At 41.3% G+C, this 20,472-nt stretch overlaps 1 protein-coding gene across 1 annotated transcript in view; it reads right to left on the bottom strand.

Moving 5' to 3' along the window:
• Positions 1-20,472, bottom strand: part of IL1RAPL2 (interleukin 1 receptor accessory protein like 2) — a 667,749-nt gene that overhangs the window by 3,337 nt on the left and 643,940 nt on the right. Inside the window, exons 9-10 of the mRNA XM_029067875.2 lie at positions 18,940-19,083; positions 13,663-13,833 (exon numbers count right to left, since the gene is read on the bottom strand). Of these exons, the coding sequence (XP_028923708.1) occupies positions 13,663-13,833; positions 18,940-19,083 (315 nt within the window). The remainder of the gene's footprint in view (positions 1-13,662; positions 13,834-18,939; positions 19,084-20,472) is intronic.

Below are 20,472 nucleotides of genomic sequence, written 5' to 3'. Positions count from 1 at the left end.
TCTTTCAGGTCTGAAAGTCAAGCAAGGAAGTACTCCCTCATCGATCCCCATGCCTATTGCCACCACTGGCTGTTCTAGACTTTTAACTCTCACAGGTCTCACCTCTTCCTTATCTCACTCCTGAGGACTGTACCAACTATTTGGTTGACAAAATAAAAACTATCAGGAGGCATGAGCTCCACAATTCTCCCCCTTTCCTTCTCAGTTCCTTCCCACCTCCACCCTGCCATTCCTTTCAGCTCTCAATTGCCTAGCTTTTCAGCTCTCAGCAACCTATTGCCTCCTTGCCCAATTGACCACCTCCATCTGCCCCTCTGACCCCATTGTTTTTCACCTTCTAAAAATACTTGCGCCCCCTCTTCTTCCCTGACTGCCATCTTCACTGCTCTCTCTGAAGGTCTATTCCTCAAATTTGACCACATTTCCCCATTCTAAAAAAACACAAAAAAACCCTTCTCTGTATTCCAGTGCACCCTCCAGCTTTCTCCCCATCTCTCACCCCCTTCACATCTGGCAGAGCACTTTTCTCCCCATCCTCTATGCCCTTTGGAAACCTCATCTCCTCCAGGAGCTCTCCCCCGATCAATTTTTAATCTCCCCACTTTATAGTCTACCATTTCTATATTTCTGTCCTGGGTACTCATATATCACCTCAAAGAGCTTATGTACATGTCTTTCTACTCTTTTACTTCCTCTAATATGTATTTTATTTCAGTGTCTGTCTCACCCATAGATTGTAAACTCCTTAAGGGGAAGGATCACCATGTTTAATAATTCTACTGTACTCTTCCAAGTGTTTAGTACAGCTCTACACACAGTAAGGGCTAAATAAAAACATATCCATGCATTCCAACTAATTGCTACATATCAGTGTGGAAGAAAGGCCATGAGCTTTCATCCAGGCACAGAATATCACTTGATATTTGCAACCTGGTTTCTTCATTTATTGGTTAAATTAAAAAAGGCAGTAAGAGAAGTATTGACATAAATTGAACATAATCTGGGTTGATTTTGCTTTAGGCAGGGGTATAGCAATGGGAAGTAGGCTAGTAGTATTGGCTGAGAATAAGTACTTGAACAGAGCAGTTTATATGGCAAATGGCAGCACTTTGGCAGCCAAAAAGTCCATTCAATCACACTGCCTGTATACACCACAGAATGAATCTTTTGCAACATTGCTTCTTTGAGACACGCAATCAAACCATGAAACAGAAGCCCGGTAAAGAAGACTTGGACATGGGAGCTGCCAGAAAGAACATAACTTTACTGTGTGGAGCTCCAGGCCTGCCTAATGACACAGTGCCCTCTAGCAGGAATTGTGGCTACAAAACACTAGAACGCATAATCAGTGGAAGATTCTTGTAAGATTCCCAAAGTAATGTCGCAGATTACTTATTGACTACATGTCCAATTATTTATGAGTTACCAAACAGTCAAACAGAAATTATTCTAAAACAACTTGATTTAAAGAGGCCAAAGGCATATTTAATACATGATCTCCCTTTTCCAGTGTTTTATTTCACCACTTTGCAGCAAGAAGATTGCATCACAAGTGAAAAAAGCAAATCTTTTACACACCCTTCAGACAAACAAAAATTTTGACAAACACATACATATACTCATTTAACAATATTAATCTTTACTTCATAGTTCATGGATTTTTATCATGCAGTATTTACAGTTACTAAACTTGGAAAAACAATACTTTCTAAAAAAAAAGATAGCCTTAAGAGTTTTAAGTGCTTAATCTTGTAAAATAAAAAGAAAAAACATCATCATTGATATCTGAAAAAAAAACAGCAGTGCCAGCGGGAAAGATATAACTTGGCAGGATTAAAGAACTGGTGAAACAAAGCGTAAGGAAAGGTAGAAAGGTTCAATACAGTGGAAAGATATTATCCCAATGTATCAACAGCTCTGACTCTTCATTTTCTTCCTTTCTTTCTGCTCCCAAAAAGAAAGAATTTATGTGGGAAGCTTCATCATTAGAGGTTGGATCTGTAAGATACAGTAAAATAAACTATCATGCATCTTTCCCTTTATTCTTTTCACCTCTCCTCCAAAAAAATACAGAATCCAGATACAGGCAGTCCTCGGACTTAATGACACAATTAGTTGCTGTAAATTGTGTCTTAAGTCGGAAGGTTTTGATTTGGAACCAGTTTTCTAATAGGGACTATTTTATAAATGGGAGTTGTGTTTCTGAACCAACGTTCTTGGTCCACGGTCATTCACTGCATCCTAATTATCATTACCCAGAATTGCATACCCAGTCAATCACAAGTGAGGTGTCAGCCACAACAAAACATGCATATTGAGTCAGATAGGTTCCTTCATAGAGGAGCCAACTATTACTTAATTAGAAGTAAAAGGGCACGATGACCCTCCCTTGTCAGAAGCAGGGAGGCCCCGGGAGGAGAAATATTTACCCGAAGGCCAGGCTGAGCCACCAGGGAAGGTCAGCATTATCTCCGATGAAGTACTGTAGGGAGACTAAGAGGAAAGCCGCACTAGTGCCATGAAGGAGGCTAGTGTCATAAAGTTGGATCTAAGTGTATCACAAAGTTGAAATGGTGAATTTAGAAACACAAGTTCCATCTGTCTTAACTTGAAGCTCTGTAAATCGAGGACTGCCTGAATGCACAACATTATACCTATTCTAAAAGATACAGTCAGCCTAAACAATATTTTAGCTACACTCAGTATTGTATGCATCTAGTCAAGTAAAAAAAGGTTATCACATCCTAGGTTTTCAGTTTTAATACAAATTGTATACAGTATGTAGATATATTGGATAATCTGAATTGCTGCAACAAATAATATCAAACAGATTAGGCCACTTAAGACTTCACCAGACAGTCCATTTATGTCTTCTGATGTATTGGGTATGGGGATGTGGGAAGAGTTGTATGCTTTACCCATAATTCTCTTTGATTTTATAATTTAATGTAATTGTGTAATTTAATGTAGTTTATGATTAATTTGTGTTTGACCATGGATTCCTGGGTGCTCTTGGTATTCCTACGACTATATTTTAAGTTGATAATTATAACACTGAGGATTGATACCAGTCAGATTCTAAAGCACTGGGTTCTACAGAAGCTTTGATAGGAAAGGAAAATGAAGTGATGAACTCAAGTAATGATCTAGACTGAAAACCTAAAACCAGAAAAAAAAGTATTCTGGAGGCATGAATGATTAGCTCTCTATTTTGATCAAGTTCCTCAGTGAATTGCCCAACTCCCACCTGTACTTTGCTGGTGTAGACAGTCTGAATTTCTCAGGAAAATAAATGAGTAGCTTGTGGGTGCTCCACAAGTCATAATCAATTTTGGTTGGTGAAAAGCCAAGGTAATTTTAAGACTTTGCACCCCATTTCATGCTTAAGAATTCTCTTGTTACTGACACTGAAATGTTCAACCTGTAAAAGCAACATGTACTGGGGAGAAGGAGGTGGTTGAGGTCAGTGAAGTTGGAAGGGTTTAAGAAGAAATATACATTCAGAAGAGAACATCCTTATTCTCTTTTATGAAAGGTATCAAACTCCTAGGAAGAATGTTGACAGGAGTGGAGGATAAGCAAATGAGTTTCTTCTCCTTGTTAGCACTATCCTGGGCATTTGAATCTCTTTGAGAAAGTTCAAAGAATATAGAGATGTTAAATGAAAGTCTTCTCAGGGCATCTCAAATTCTACAGTACACTGACTCACTACACCTCAGAACATCTCATGAGCTCTGTAGGTGGAAAGCACTGACACACTTGCCAGGGATATTTCTTTAAAGGAAGAGGCTGAGCAAGAAAAACACTCAGAACTTCAAAATCCACTAGAGGACTCTCCTTCCACATGAATACCAAACTTGCTCATTACAGCAAAGACCGTGAAATGATTGCCTTTTAATTTTGGTTTGAAGCCTCTCGTGATGAAGAAAAAGAATGGGAAAAGCTCATCTAATTATCATTTTCCAGTTATGGAATGGCGCCATGCTGCTGGAGATTGAATTAAACTAGTGAAATTTGTCTTTATTAAACTAAGAAAAGAAAATCCACTGGGTTGAAATTCTGTTTTCTGCTCAGGGCACTTCATCTAAAACAGTAGTGCAAATCACAAACACATTTTCCCGGAGCTACAACAGAGCCGGCCATTTACTGTCATGTGAGTGAAAAGGAAAGAAACCCTGGTCATCCCAACTGATACATGCATACAGTGTCTCATTCATTTGAAAAGGGATGGCATTTAGCAGGACAAAGATCATGGAAGTGTGAAATTCACCAAGGAAGAGAGAACTTGGGCCTACTTAGTGATTGGTGCTGGTGGCAAACATAAAATATGTTTCAGGCTTAGGTCTCAGAACAGGGAAGATGATGGGATAATTAGATTCCCAAAGTAAAATAAGCTAGTTGGGAAAATTAGGCAGTGTCATGTGTTATCTACAAACTAAAAAGGCTAATGCCAGGGGGATGAATGGCTATGATACACTACAACCTAAAATGACACAGTTCATCCACTTTGTAGCTGGAGGAAGGGGATGAAGGGAAGAGGCATGAAGAGACCCCTATATTATGGCGCCACGCTTGGCTCCAGAGCAGCGCTACTCAGGCAGCAAACATTCTTCCTGTACAGATCAGGGGTCCAGCTGGGAAGCAACACTGCCCTGGGCCTTCGGGAAAGAGCAGCCACCATTCTTACGGTGCTCTTTAGCCCAGGGAGAGGTTCCTTTGAGGAGGAGGCAGCACTGTTCTGGGCCTTCACAGAGGCAGGCAGCTAAGATGGAAACCCTCTTCTGGGACAGAATGGTCATGAATTGGTGGAGCTGCCCTGGGATCTCCTGCATCATTAATGGGAGGCTCTGGGGTGTCTGTATAGATCGGTTCTGTGCTCTGGACCCTGAGGGAACCGGCTGAGAGAGTGGTCTGAGCAGGAGGGGCACAGCGAGTCAGGGGCCAGATTTGCTCTCCGGCCCCACACTAAGCACCGCTGACTGGCACTATCGCTCTGAAGATTCAGCCAAACTCTGAATACCCTAAATACCTCTGATCACCTCTGAGGGGCCTACTGGCTCTACCCATGAAGCAGGTAGAAGGACAGAGGAAGAAATAGCCATACCCCAATCTATGGCAAAGAACAGAAATTTACATACATCATGCCAAAGTCTCACTCCTTAGAACACAAATGAGAGAACAGTGTATCTGACTTTAAAGTCCATTCGGTGACATGAATGGTATAAGTTAGTGCTGCTCAGGAAGTGTAATTCCTCTACTACTACTTTTTAACAATAAAAATAATTGCAGTAGGAATAGGAGGTAATGTCCAGAGTTTCGACGGTTGAGAGTGTAACACATTATCTTGTATTGCTTTCTAAAGCTCTATGCCTTCTGGGATCAAGGAGAAGCAACAGAATCTGTTCCTGAGAGATGTTAGACTCCTTTGGCCCTGTAATTATGAACACAGTCGGTATGACACTTCCATTTAAACCATTTATCTCACTTATTGTCATAAATCAATCAATGAGTGGTAGTTATTGACTGCTTACTCTGAGCAGGGCACAATAGAGTACAGTATTGGGACAGTATAACAATCCCTGCTCCAAAAGCTCATTTCTGCTCTTCAGTGTTTTCTCCCAAACTTGATTGTGCCTCTGAGGCAGACTCCCTCCCAAGATGCCGCCACCATGGTCGTTCAAGAAATCCCGTCACTTGGCCCCCTAAGAACTAGCTGTGTGGGGTGAGGTCCGAGAGTTCCCAGGGCACAGGCTTCAACTGAAAAACATATGTAGAGATGTCCTGAATGATTAATGCGAATGATTTTAGAGCTGCGCTTTCCAGGAAAATTCCTCCTCCCCACAGAATCTGACTATTGGGAAGACATCCCCTGTGGCTAAAGCTGCATATCCTCCAGAGGCCATTTCCCTTCAGCCTTGGACAGAGTGAAACCGATCTGACCCAAAGCTTGCTGCCTTTTCCTCTGCTTTGTGAGTCCAGTTCCTCCCCCTGCATTTCCCAAGGCTGACCACTGCCCCCTCATGAACCCCTCAAGCAACAGCAAGGCCCTTGGCCTCATTCCCCTGACTCCAATTCTCTGTTCATTGCCAGAATAGCAATGCTCGGTGATCTTTACCACCCAACATCCTCCTCTCCCCTACTCCGCACCCTCCAAACACGGCTTTTGGGACTGGAGAGGACGTGGAGTGGAGAGTGAAGCTGGAGTTGCCATGGCGACAGTAGAATTGCTTCCAACATGTGCTGGGCCCAGCCCTGAATGAATGGTTCTGCTGCTGTCAGGGGGCACACCCAGCTTTCCTCAAGTCAGATTAAAAACAGTTTCAATGAAGTCTTTGAGCCATAAAAGTATTTTTCCTGATGTGGATTCCCTTCCTTCTCCTTTACATCCACCTGCAGCTACACCTCATATAGACCCTGCATCCCTGGACATAAATCAACCTTACCTAACCATCAGCTCCTCCACAGAGGGACTGTAATGTGAACAGCCTTAAGCATATTTCTGACTCCACAGTGGGAATGTGCTACTAGTCCCGCCCTCTTTCCTCTACAGGATGCTAAACATTTGATGGGGAAAATATCATTCCATCATGACATTTTTTTAGGTCGTCGACAATGGATTGCTCAGAAAAGCCCTTTTATGGCACCCAAGGGACAACTTAAATGAACGGTGTCTAATATGTCACACTACTGTGGCTTCCACCCCCACTTCAATCTGGCTTCCGCTCCCTTCACTCCACAGAAACAGTCCCCTCTAAGGTAACCAATAACCTTCTCGCCAAATCTGACAGCCTCTACTCCATCCTAATCCTCCTAGACACCTCAACTGCCTTCGATATTGAAGACCACCCCTTCCTCTTGAAACGTTATCCAACTTTGGATTCACTGACACTGTCCTCTCTTGGTTCTCCTATATCTCTAAATGCTCCTTACTGGCTCCTCCTCTTGCCTCCCATCTTCTGACAGTAGGGGTCCCTCAAAGCTAAGTTGTAGATCCCCTTCCATTCCCCCTCAATATGCACTCCCTTGGAGAACTCATTGGCTTCCACGGCTTTGATTACCATTTCTGTGCAGATGATTCCCAAATCTACATCTCCAGACCACGACCACTCTCCTTACCTGCAACTACAATTTCCTCCTGGCTTCAAGGCATATCTACTTGGATATCCTGCAGACACCTCAATCAGAACATGTCCAAAACTGAAACCCAAACTCTGCCCTCCTGTCTTTCCCATCACAGTAGAAAACACCACTATCCTCCCTGCCTCACAAACTTGTAACCTTGGCTTTATGGCTTGACTGATCTCTCTCATTCCATCCACGTATTCAATCTGTCTTCAAATCCTTTCAGTTCTACCTTCACAACATTGCTAAAACTCTCCATCCAAACTGCTACCATGCTGATCCAAGCACTTACCCTATCTCCTCTTGACTACTGCACCTACCTTCTCACTGACCTCCCAGCCTCCTGTCTCTCCACAGTCCAATCCATTCTTCACTCTGCAGAACGAATTATTTACCAAAAAACCCCATTCAGTCCATGTCTCCCTACTCCTCAAGAACTTCAAGTGGCTGCCCCTCCACCTCCTCATCAAACAGAAATGCCTTACCATCAGCTTTAAAGCACTCAATCAGCTCGCTACAGCCTACTTCATCTCCCTAATCTCCTGCCTGCACCTAATGCACCTAATCATCTCCTAATGGCCAGCCTGGACACTCTGCTCCTCTAGTGCCAACCTACTCACTGGGCCCTGATCTAATCTCGCCACTGACCCCTTTCCCTTGTCATCCCCCTAGCTGGAACTCCCTCCTCCTTCCATATATGCCAGACCACCAGTCTCTTCACCTTCAAAGCATTATTTAGGTCACATCTCCTCTAAGAGGTCTTCCCTGATTAAGCCCTCTGTTCCCTGGCTGGCTCTCCCTTCTATGTCATCTATACACCTCAATCTGGGTACTTTGGACACATGATATTCTCCCCATCTCCAACCTCACAGCACTTATGTACATTTCTTTAAATTATACATTATATTTATTCATATTAGTGTCTGTCTCCCCTCTACACTGTAGGCCCATTATGGGCAGGGAATGTGTCCACTAATTCTGCTGTATTGTACTCTCTCAAGTCCTTAATATAGTGCTCTGCACATAGTAAACACTCAATAAATATGATTTATTGATTGATTGATATTATAGTAGAGATACTGGCAGTGAGGACTTGCAGATCCATGTACAAAAACGTTCTTTGCATGCTTGACTTCAGCAGTGAAATCATCTGACACCAGATGTATGCCCAGTCTTTAGTCATTTCATTGTCAACACATGATAATAATAATAATAATAGTAATAATAATAATAATAATAATGTTGGTATGTAAATGCTTACTATGTGACGAGCACTGTTCTAAGCACTGGGGTAGCTACAGGGTAATCAGGTTGTCCCACGTGAGGCTCACAGTCTTAATCCCCATTTTACAGATGAGGTAACTGAGGCACCAAGAAGTTAAGTGACTTGCCCAAAGTCACACAGCTGACAGGTTAGTCCCATGCATTTATGCAACAAAAATGTAACAGTGAGTGTGCTGCAATTGGAAGAGAGCGTTATCAGACATTATTGCCTTTTTCTCAGAAGCCCAAAAAAGCTCTAACACCCTAGAGCAAGCCCACAGCACCAAATAATGAGGCATGAAAATAAAGGGAAGGGCGGGAAGATGGTTAGGACCAAATTCTTCATGCAATTTTAAAAGACGGGTTGTTAAAGTGTATGTGGGCTAAGAGTATTCCTGTGACATTATTCTTCTGAGGAACAATGACTGCTCAAACTCTGCTCACACACTTTCGCATAGCATTTCTTCCATGAGGGAGAATGACAAGTGCTGCACTCTCCTTTTGCAAATAGGGAAACCAATGTAAGGAATGGTAAAGCATTTAGCATAAAGTCATGGGGTAAACTAGGAAAAGAGCCACAGACTAATTTTTCTTTGTCAGAAATGGCTCCATTGTACCATTCTGTCTCATCCCTTGTAAAAATGGGCTAACATTTTCAAGGGATCTTCTTGACAATTTGATGATCCCACAAAATTAGTTCATTTTCTAAAGCAGCTTCAGAAAACTACTAATGGAATTGCTTGCGCTTAGCCCAGAGTTAGAAAGACATAGATAAGGAGGCAGAGACAGAGGAAGAGAGAAAAAAGAGTCACACCAGGGTAAACTTCTTCACCAAAACTGATGGAGTCTCAGATAAGAATAGAAATGACAGCTGCAGTCACTGCTACCACACCCCCAAAGGCCCCCACAGCCAAAAGTGAACGATGGGGCCTGGGTCGTTGCCCGGATTTTTAGGCCCCAGTGGTGGGAGCGGTGATGGCTGTGATTTCTATTCTTACCAGCTCCTGCTATCAGCTACTCTGCTTCTTGCTGGGATCCCGGCAAAAGCTAGAATTCCAGCGGTTGCAGTCGTAGCTGTGGCAGATGCTAATGCTTGGGTCTTTTTTTCTTCTGCACTGTTTCCTGTTGGGCTCCCTGCGGTTCTCACTTCCACTGGGAATGCAGCAACAAGTGGAGAAATAGTGACATAAACAGGGAAAAATAGAAATTGCTGTTGCAGCTAGGAGCCTCACCCCAAGGCAAAAAAGGAAGTGTCTAGTCCTTCCTTTGCCTGGTTCACACCGACATATAAACTCTGTGCTCTCATTGTTAACTCTGGTTCACACTGACATATAAACTCTGTGCTCTCATTCTTAACTCAGATATGTTTTACAATGTGGCCATCAAGCTGTCTATATGCTGTTTTCTATAACTATCTTTGTCAATTTATGCCTACTGTTTTCCCTACTCATTTTAACTCCATATAGGGAGTCAGCAGGGCCTTATGGAAAAGGCAAGGGGTCTGAGAGTCATGAGATCTGATTCTGTATCCCAGCTATTCCATTAGCCTATTGTGCGACCTCAAACAACTCACTTTACCTCTCTGGGTCCCGACTGTCTCATTTATATGATGGAGATTAGAACATCTGTTTCTCCTGATCTCAGAAGGTATGTAGTGAGGATGAAATGAGATCATTACTACCACAGTGAATTGAAAATATAGAACGGCACTGTACAAGTCCTAAATATCATTATAGCAAGTGCTCGGTAAATACAATTCATAAGGTGGACACAGGAAATCATTAATCCTGTTTCATCACTATTTATATTCCAATTCTGTCTATTAGTTTATGCCCTAACTGATTACTTTTCTCTGGACCTCAACACAAACACTTGGTAACAAAAGAACAAAGAATGACAAAAACCCAAGTGTTTGGTTCATGTTGAAAATATGGATAACAGTTTACTTCCCTAGTGGGATCTAAGGGCTTCATGTCTGCATGTCTGCTCCACTTTAACTCTCCATCTCTTACCCAACTCCATACGAGTCAATAAAGAAAATATTCTACATCTGATGCCCCGAACCCAACCATCAACAGCCAGGATGGAGGGAAGAAGTGTAATTTGCTTAGTCTTTCCATGGAGTTTGAGAAATGGGTATGTTTTTCAACTACCTTTATGTCATATGTTATATTTGAAAGCTAGGAGTTTTAGCAATTCCCTTCCTACTGCTACTCTCGAAGCCTGGGACTCATTCCCTATGGAAAAATGAAGTAAACACTTGCTGGACATTATCTTTGATTCATTTAGACCCTCAAATTTAAAAAGCCCCAACAAACTAGGGCGGCTACTTGGATGGAGAGACATACATAAACATCTGGTCTTGATACTATTCTCTCTAGCTTTTCAACACCAGTTGAAAACAAGGCAGAGATCTGGCTACGGACTTTTTCTTTTGTGAAACACCAACCATCATTTGACATATCTGTGCCTCATTGATTTATGATGGCCCATACTCTAACACCCTTGTAAGACAGGTGAGAACTGAACTTTGTGAAACAGAAGCAACCCACAGTTTAGTTATCTGATATTTATCCAAGCTCTCTGGCAACCCCTTGGTATCTAGTATGAGACTAAAGAGATCAGATTTTTTTTCTTTTTTTCCAGGTGATATTTGTAAAGTGCTTACTTTGTGCCAGTCACTTTACTAAGTGCTAGGTAGATACTAGCTTATCAGGTTGGACACAGTCCATGTCCCACATAGGGCTCAGGGTATTAATCCCCATTTTAAAGATGAGGTAACTGAGGCACGGAGAAGTTAACTGATTTGCCTGTGTCACACAGCAGACAAATGGCTATTTTTTTTTTAATCATTTCTCTTACTTTCTGCTTTTTAAGATTTGGGTGCTGGTGGAGCTGTCCAGAACTGCTTTGAAAATGGATTTGTAAAACCAGTGGGTGGAGTAGTACTGTGCCAAAGTACTTTAACATGAGATCAAAGTAAATACTGTAGCAATATTGTAATCTATTCCTACTGCCTAGATACATATTATGTATGCAAGTGTATAGCAAAAATCTCCTAAATTTACACTGATGACTGATTGCAAGACCTTAATCACATAAAAATTTCAAAATATTCTACTCAAATTCATGGGACACTAAAAATATTTTTCATATTTTCAATATATTTCCAGAGTGTACTATACGCACTTCATTTTGACATGATAGCTTCTCAGGTCTGGAATGTTCACAAAAAAGAAATAAAACCATATTTTACTAATTTTTTGAAATTCTTTTGAAATTTTTTGGGTCCTAATAGTGATCAGATAGTGACCAAAGAACTGTCTTAGGAAGGAAGAGCAACTATGAAAGCCCTTTTGGGATGTATATTAAAATTTCAGAATTAGTCCCATCTTTCCTAGCAAAGGATCCTTCTAGGATAATCCCCAGTGGCCAAATACATGCCTGTTCAACCAAAAAGAGAGACCAAGATATACAAAATGAGAAAACATTTTAACTATAAAAGTAAACCTCTTGATTTTAATGAACTCTAGAGAGCTGCACTATTGTTCACCTGAAATTCCAGTAATCTCTTTTATTCTAAATGTCATGCAATCCTTTGTGATGAAGATTTGCAATAGAACCACAACTGGAAATGGAATACACAGTTTACTTCACATTTACGAGTCAAGGTGTTTTATATCATTTTTTTTTCTTTTTAGGAGTAGATAGACATCTTTTGCTTCTTTTTAGATCCAGGTCTGATATATAGGTCACAAGTGAGTCACAGGTAGAGTGGCTCATAGTTGTTACAAGCTTACTCTTTTTTTCTTCCATATTTGGATAATGTTGAAACCGTGGTTTTCTGCACAACAGGGAGGTAATAATACATTTTTGAAAGGTCACAAATGAGGACTGACATTTCCAGAGGCCTTATTGGTAGGGTAGTTAATGACTAACCTAAATAGGTTACTGGCAGCACCTATTTAGGGCCAGAATCACAGGACAGCATAAAGACAGGTGCCATACATGTTCCTAAAGGTGGATTTTGATTCAGTACTTTTCACCCTCAATATCATGCTTACTTTCATCCATTTTTGTTTCAAATGTTTTAACATCAGTTTTGCTTCATAAAAAATTACACCAAGGAACGGTGTTAAAAGGTTCATAAATTGAACCATAAAAAGGGAGAGGAGTATTCAGTGTAGTTTTCTTCAGTGGGTTTTCAATTGCTCCCACCACTGTTTCAGGGTACAGAAAATGCAGGTCAACAAATTCAAAATGTTCCTATGAATTTACCTCTATTTTCAATTTAACAAGGTCTTCTTGGAAGTCCTTCCATTTGTGAAGGGAATTGATCGTTCATGTTTGTGAGTATGAACCCTTCTCTCTTCCTTCCCATAAGACCCTCCATTCTTTCTTTGCTTGTTGCTCGCCACATACTCAAATCCCTTTCCTCCTTCTCCTCCATCCCTCTCCTCCTTACCAATTCTAATAATTCATTCAGATGGCACATCATCAAATGAAGGCAGGTTAGAAAAGTGTCTACAAGCATATTTTACTTCGGTTTTCCATAAGCGACTTGATAAGTTCACACAGCAATTAGTATATACACAGAACAAATAGGCTAGACCTTTTTGGATGCCTATTTGTCCATTTACTAAACTAAAAGAATGAAATGTTTACATCATGAGGTCAGAATTATTACTGAAATGAAGATAGCAACACAAGCATAAACAGAGATGATAAACCTGAAATGCAATTGCTTTGGAAAGGTCCATTTAATTTGATATAAAGAGGATATAGTAGTGGGTGGAGCATATTGGCGTAGTAGCATAAGAGAATAATGTGTTTTTAACAACCACAGTTATTAAGGTGAGAACTACAAGCTTAAAGAACAGTTTCTTTCTTGAAAGAAACAAAAAACAACAAAAAAAACCAGGGATTTTGAAAAAAGATGAGACTACGAAGTGTCTGGAAAAGGTGATTTTCTAAATGACAACTATAAGAAAAAGGAGAATCCACCTCAAAGACTAAGACACTGTTTTTCTGCTCTGTTTTCACCATCAGATCAGTAAGGCCCCTGCAGACCTGATCCTGAGTATTTGCAATGAGAGTTTTGACTGGTGGAATCCCTGGCACTCAGAGAGCTCTCCAATTACTCCCGCACAGATTCCCTATATTCTGATATCAGCCTTCCCCAAGGAAAAGCCGGCAATTATCCCGGTGCACTGCAAAATGGAGTGTAAAGTCTTTGAAGAAGCAACTGAAATGAAAATGCATTTCCAAAGTACTTACTTCCACTGGGAATCAGGTCCCTGTCTGGAATGAAGAGTTTATAACCGTAATGTTTTTCCAGGACATCCGGTAGTATCTCAAGTGCAAATTGCTCTTCTTCATTATTGTCACAATCCAAGGTGTCTGGATCCACTTTTGTGTATGAGAGATAGGCATCATATTCCTTGTTGTCTTAAAGTGAGCAAAGAAAAATGCCCATTAGCAATTGCTTTATTTTAAACATTACCCTAAAACATTCCTTTTCTTGGTTGGCCCTATCTTTTACCACACTTAATACTAAATTATGCTCTATCGTATTGTGAACCTGGGAAGCAGCGTGGCCTAGTTGAAAGAGTTAGGGTCTCTGAGTCAGAGGACCTGGGTTCTGGTCTCGGATCCGCCATTTGTCTGCTGTGTGACCTTGGGACAGTCACTTAACTTCTCCGTGATTCAGTTACCTCTTCTTTAAAATGGGATTAAATCCTCCTCCTTCCAATTTAGACTGTGAGTCCCAGGTAGGAAAGAGACTGTGCCCAATCCGATAATCTTTTATCTATCCCAGCTCTTAGTACAGTGACTGGGGCTTAATAAGCACTTAACAAATACCATTAGAAAAAACAAAACCAAAAAATCAGCCCATTTCACAACCACTGAAAACTATACTATCTTAATTGGGGATTCTTTGAAATGGTTCATTTCTACCCAGAATGTGGGTAAAAATAGAAAAACATTGTTGGCTCTTACTGAATGAGAAACACCGACAGCAACTGGCTTTCTGCATTTCTGAACTGCTCTAACAATTGCTATCCATCCTCCCATAGACAACTGTTCTGATATTAGCTTCCAAAAGCCAACTTTGCTTTAAGAGGAGTATCCCATCAACTCTGCCAGCCTGGGTTTTCCCATCGCACATTCAGCCAATGAATTACTCTGCTTTGTGTAGCATTTGTACTAGAAGTTCTGGGCAAAATTTGCCAAAGCGAACATGTCTGTCTGTGTCCATTGTCTCAAAATTTTTATGTATGCACGATTAACCAAGTTACTCGTCTTACAAGTTTTTAGAAAGCCCCCTTTGAAAATGCAAGTTTTAATACATAGTTGTAGTTTTCATTCTTTGTACAAAATCAAAAAAATTCCAATAGTTAATATAGCAGGCACAAAGTTACATGTATCTACAATCCCCCTTAAGCATTGATTTCCTGTAATAAATTTTAAAAAATTGACATACACCACCAGGCTTGTTGGCTAAAATGCACAGTGCTGTGGGATGACACTATTGCATCATGCTCCACCCCAAAGCCTCAATAGGCTAAATAGCCTCCCTACCCAACCTTCCAGCACCAACCCAAGCCTATGGGCTGGCATCTATGCCCTCAGCAGCTCCCTCATCCTGCCCTTGTCTAATAATGATAATAATAATAATGATGGTGTTTGTTAAGTGCTTACTATGCGTCAGGCACTTTACTAAGCGCTGAGGTGGATACAGCAAATCGAGGTGGATACAGTTCCTGTCTCATGTGGGGCTCAGTCTCAATCCCCATTTTACAGATGAGGTAACTGAAGCCCAGAGAGGAAGTGACTTGCTCAAGGTCTCACGGCACACAAGTGGCGGAGCCAGGAATAGAGCACATGACCTTCTGACTCCCAGGCCCGTGCTCTATCCACTTGACCATGGTGCTTTTGTCTGTCCTTGCTTCTCATGTCTGGGGCTGGAAAGAGAAGGTGGGGCTGTAAGTGGCAACAGGGAAACAGTGCTGCATGAGACATGATCACAAGGATGACTGGCTATCTTTAGTTTCCTGGGCAAATTTAAAAAAAATCCATCCCCAGTTATCCCTCAGGAACATGGCAGGTGGAGAGCACCCTCTTCCCCCCACCCAGCACCTCTGTGGTATTCACTGATCCTGGTGAGCACAAGAGGAGGAGTCTCATAAGTGTGGCCACTTGAGCCACTTCCAGGGAGTCAGGCGTGCACCTGGACTGCCTGGGAAGTGGTTGTTTCCCTGACCGGACCCATGCTGTGGGGGGAGTGTCCAGACCACCCAAGACAGGAGGCCAGAGTGGGTGTCGTGTTTGCCCTGAGAAGCCCTCATCGCCACCTCCTCCCCACTCCCAGTTGTGGCCGCCTGGGTGAAATTACATTTAAACCCACTCCCCGGGAGCAAATGTTGCAGGAGGTGCCAGGAGCCAAAACCTCAGACAGCCACGTGCTAGCTGCTCCTTGGGGTCCAATGCCCCCTGGATGGGAGGTTCCCAGGGGATGGGCAGCTCTTCCTCAGAGTGGGGCTGGGGTCCGCTAAGCCGCATTTAGTTTCAGAAAGAATTAGATGTAGCCACATCTAAAGGGCAACAGGTTTGCCGATGACTGTTTTAGCTACCACTGCCCAGGTATTCAGACTGGGCTCAATTCTCAGCATAATGCATCCTCAGGAGCTCCGGAGCAGCAGGAAACATCTTCCACTTTCTCTCATTGTCCACGTGAAATAGGGGCATATTTGCTCTGTGTGGAGGAACACTCCCTAGGTGACAAAAGGTGGGGCCAAATCACTCTTCTGGAGTTGCAACTGGGGAAATCTGGTAGCTGTGCCAACTGTAGAAACTCCAGAAGCATGCCACCTAACCATAGGATGTCACTTTGGGTTATCCATTTTGCAGGCTGTGTATAAATCCTTCAGAGGTCCATGCCCTCAGTCTGAACAGAACTTAAAACACTCTTTTATGTTCACCCTCAACCTAGGATCATAACCGGGCTCAGTATTTGTTTTTTTTAGCTGTCGGGGTTATATAAAATGAAGCCTGACTCTGTCACTGAGAAAATTAAAATATTGTCATTTGACTGCATAAGTGAGGTGAATCTTAGTAATATCCTAAAATTCACTCTGAGCTGTGAATCTTCATCAGCAAATGGTTCAGAGACTCTTACTGAGAGGCTTTGAAAGAAGTTGGCGCAAACAAGAATTCTCCCTAGAGAACATGACTACCTGTGAGGATATTTCCTGTTACAACAGTCCAGCCTGCACACTTCACTCTATCACCAGCTTACTCACTGTGCCTTGATTTTATCTATCTTGACACTGACCCCTTTCCCACATCCTCCCCTTAGCCTGGAACTCTCTCCCCCTCTTTATGCCCCAGACCAACAGTCTCTACAGTCAAAGCATTATTTAAGTCACAGCTCCTCCAAGAGGCCTTCCCTGATTAAGTCCTCTTTTCTCCAGCTCCCTCACCCTTCTGTATCGTTTATGCACTTGGATCTGTGCCCTTTAGGCATTTGGTATTCACGCCACCCTCAACCCCACAGCACATATGCATTTCTTTAAATCATATATTATAAATTATTTATTTGTTATTAAAATGTCTGTCTCCCCATCTAGACTGTAAGCTCACTGTGAACAGGAAATGTGTCAGCCAGCTCGGTTGTATTGTATTTTCCCAACCGCTTAGTACAGTGCTCTGCATATAGTAAGTACTCAATAGATACCATTTATTGATTGTTATTTCCTTTTGGCTTCAGGTACCTTGCTAGTGCAGTCAGCTCCATGCAATGCTCTTTTTGAAATAGCAATTGATCAGAAAATGATTGCATCCCATTCAGCCGCATTTCAGCGACACGAATGGGTCAGAGGGGCAAGGCAAAGCAGGAGAGAAATTTTTAAAGATGCTACATAGGCCAACCCAGAAGCACAAGGATGCTTGTTGGCATCAGTGACGCAGATACTTAACTAAAAAAAAATGCTTCAGATCTATGGTAGCAGCTAAGAATACCTCATGAATAGCCACAGCTGTTTGTTGCAAAGAGCAAGACTGATATAGCCAAGGCATAACAAGTTGGAAATGAGGTTAACAAGGTCTGCAAACTGTTTTAAAACCAAATGACAATTTAGAGAACCATTTTGCTGCTGAAAGATCTTAACAAGTGTCAGACTGTGCAGAAATGTATGCATGAGAGCAAGGATGCAAAATAAAATGGAATGAGATTTCAAACCGGGGTCTCTTTGCTGCAATCTTCATGGGTCTGCAATTCCTAAAGGAGAGAGGTGAATGTGCAGGGAGCAGGGGTTGGACTTTATATAACCCTGACCATTTAGCAATCTTGTCTAACCCTAAGATGTTTCAGTCAGACATCTGAGTCCAATAATCACTCTCTGTACCACAGAATTCAAACGGTCAGTTTCCAGTACTGAAATGTCATTGCCTAGACAAAAATAAATGCTACAGAATATGGGTGTTGTAGGTGCTTAATGAAATTTTATGCAAATTTGAAAGAGAAGATTCTGATATTCTGCCCTAATTCCCATCTTGATTTTGAGTTTAAATCTCAATTTTGACCATAAATCCTAAAGAGTTCCAAGACAAGGTGTTGCCCAAACACAGTAGCATTGATACATTACATGCCTATTTAAGGCATTATTTAACATCCCATAATTTATAATAAAAACCCATTAAAGATGATTCGATTTTTAAAACTACATCAATGCATAAGTTTACATAATAATGCAGTCTACATAATGGTGAAACTAACACACAAATGGAAGAAAAATAAAAATGCAGTGAAGCAAGAATTCAGCCCTCGATACACCACTGTGAAAAATGATAAACGATGAAGACAGACGAATAAGAATATGTCTGCATCTCATTTTCTAACAGAAAAACTTTAACTTGGTAGTTTTTTTTTTTGCAGTAATTGCTACTATTGGGATTATTTTTCTTGTCCTATATAGCATATCTAAAGTATTCTAGGTGAACGTCTAGTAAAAGGACGAAAAGTTTACATGTATAAAAAGTTATATGTCAGGATTTGTTGTTGGTATTGATTGGATAGAAGGCAATTTGTTCTTTTGAAAATAAGGTTTGCTTTCCAGAATGCCCGAAAGAACAGGGCTCAGTTTGATGTCTTATTATAGTTTGGCCTAATCAATTTTATAAGATCATCTGTATTAAAGGAATAAACCTATAACCCACATTTTGTAATACTAGAGACTGGACATCTTGGAAAAAGATGCAGAATCATCAAATATTATATTTAATCTTTTTTATAAAGGCATTCCAATTCCATCTCAGTATCACTTTGAGTTTCTCAGAAAGTTTCAAAGTGTTCTAAGGTATCAATTTATGCTTAAAACGTTGGGAGTATCTAAAAATGAGCAGCATCTGATTTGAATTTTTTTGAAAAAAAAAAGAAATGGAATCAATTCCCCATTTGTTTTCCCCAAGGACTGAGGTCTCTAACAGCAATTTCTCTTTCCTCTGATCAACTAATGTCTCTCAATTGAACATGAGCAATTTGCGTCAGCTTACCATCTGCAGCCTCATCACCTCCAAAATTCTGTCTGTAGAAGAGCATCAGTTCTATATTGTAGCATTTATAGATGGTCACAAGCAAGATAAGTAGGAGCAGGATGGCTCCCAGCCCTCCTGCAAGTTCTATTTTGTAGATCAAATCTGGAATAAATAGAATAAGTAGGAAAAGGTAATTAATTTAGCTGCTTAGATAACTCCTGCTTCTCTCTACATTTGGTTCATTGCCAATACAATGTTTTCCTATTTAATCCTTCTAATTGGTGGAGGAAAATCATCATCAAACATGCACCTTGGGCTGCAGGTAGATTAAATTTATCACATCTGTATTAAAATGATCAAGCGAAGCCTAATGAGCTCATGCTCAAGTCTTTAATGTTTCAGTTTTGGTTTTGGGTTGTATTAGCAAAATATTTCTGATCTTTTTTAATGATTCATTAACATCTCTTTGGGACTTTATCTGAATTATCATCTCTGTACTCTATCCAGCACTTAGCAGACCTTCTATTAAACTGGTGGAGAGAGCACTGGTCTGGGCAACAGTCCTGGATATAGTTCTGGTTTGGGCTATTGGGGTTATGGCATCAGTGGGGAGGATTTCAGACTGAAGTGCCACCTAAGGCCTTCCACAAGGTGAAAATGCCCAGCAAAAATCCTGAAGAACTCCTGGAGGATGGGTGGGCAGTCAAGACTGCAGCAGCTACCAAGGTACCTCTCTGCCAGTTCATGGTGTTACAGCACCACATCAAAATGATGAAATTGTCAATTCAGCTGTAAAAGGACTCTGAGTTAAAAAAAAGTCTTTATGTACACTTAGCAGCATATTACACCTCCTTCCTGCCTGCCTACTTCCTCGATGTACTCTGTGCCCCAGCGTGAATATAAATGGCAGGAACAAGAGAAGCACCATGGCCTAGTGGAAACAGCCTGGGCCTGGGAGTCAGAGGACCTGGATTCTAATCCTGACTAGGCCATATCTTTCTGGGTGACCTTGGCTAAGTCACTTAACTTCTCCATGCCTCAGTGCTCCTGCTCTCCTTCTTGCTTAAACTGTGAGCCCCATGCAGGACAGGGACTTTGTCCAACCTATTTAACTCAAATCTATCCCAGCATTAAGAAAAGTGTTTGACACATACTAAGGGCTTAAAAAATACCATATTAAAAAAAGAGAGTTAAAATGGACAGCATAAACCACCTGCACTACAATAAGTTCCTCTGTGCATTCAATTCTTGGTCCTGAAGCTTCAGGATCAAGGCTTTTCCTGCCTGTCTCCATCATCACTTTATACGCAGGAAGCGCTCAATCATCACTACTGAACGAATGAATGTAATTTACTGATCAGGTTTACTAAAAATTGAATGGATAAATAACTGAATTCCCGTCACCAACTGAAAGCCCCTCACTTCTGACACAATCATACATTTCAATACCACAAGAGCCTCGTATAACAGGGGTAAAAAAGATTCTCTGACGTGATTTCACTGGGCAGCTGGAGGTTCTTTTGAGATAAACCACATAATTAGTTCATTGTG

The sequence above is a fragment of the Ornithorhynchus anatinus genome, chromosome 6, assembly GCF_004115215.2.
Source record: "Ornithorhynchus anatinus isolate Pmale09 chromosome 6, mOrnAna1.pri.v4, whole genome shotgun sequence".
Classification (NCBI taxonomy): domain Eukaryota; kingdom Metazoa; phylum Chordata; class Mammalia; order Monotremata; family Ornithorhynchidae; genus Ornithorhynchus; species Ornithorhynchus anatinus.
This window is presented reverse-complemented; position numbering and strand designations above follow the sequence as displayed.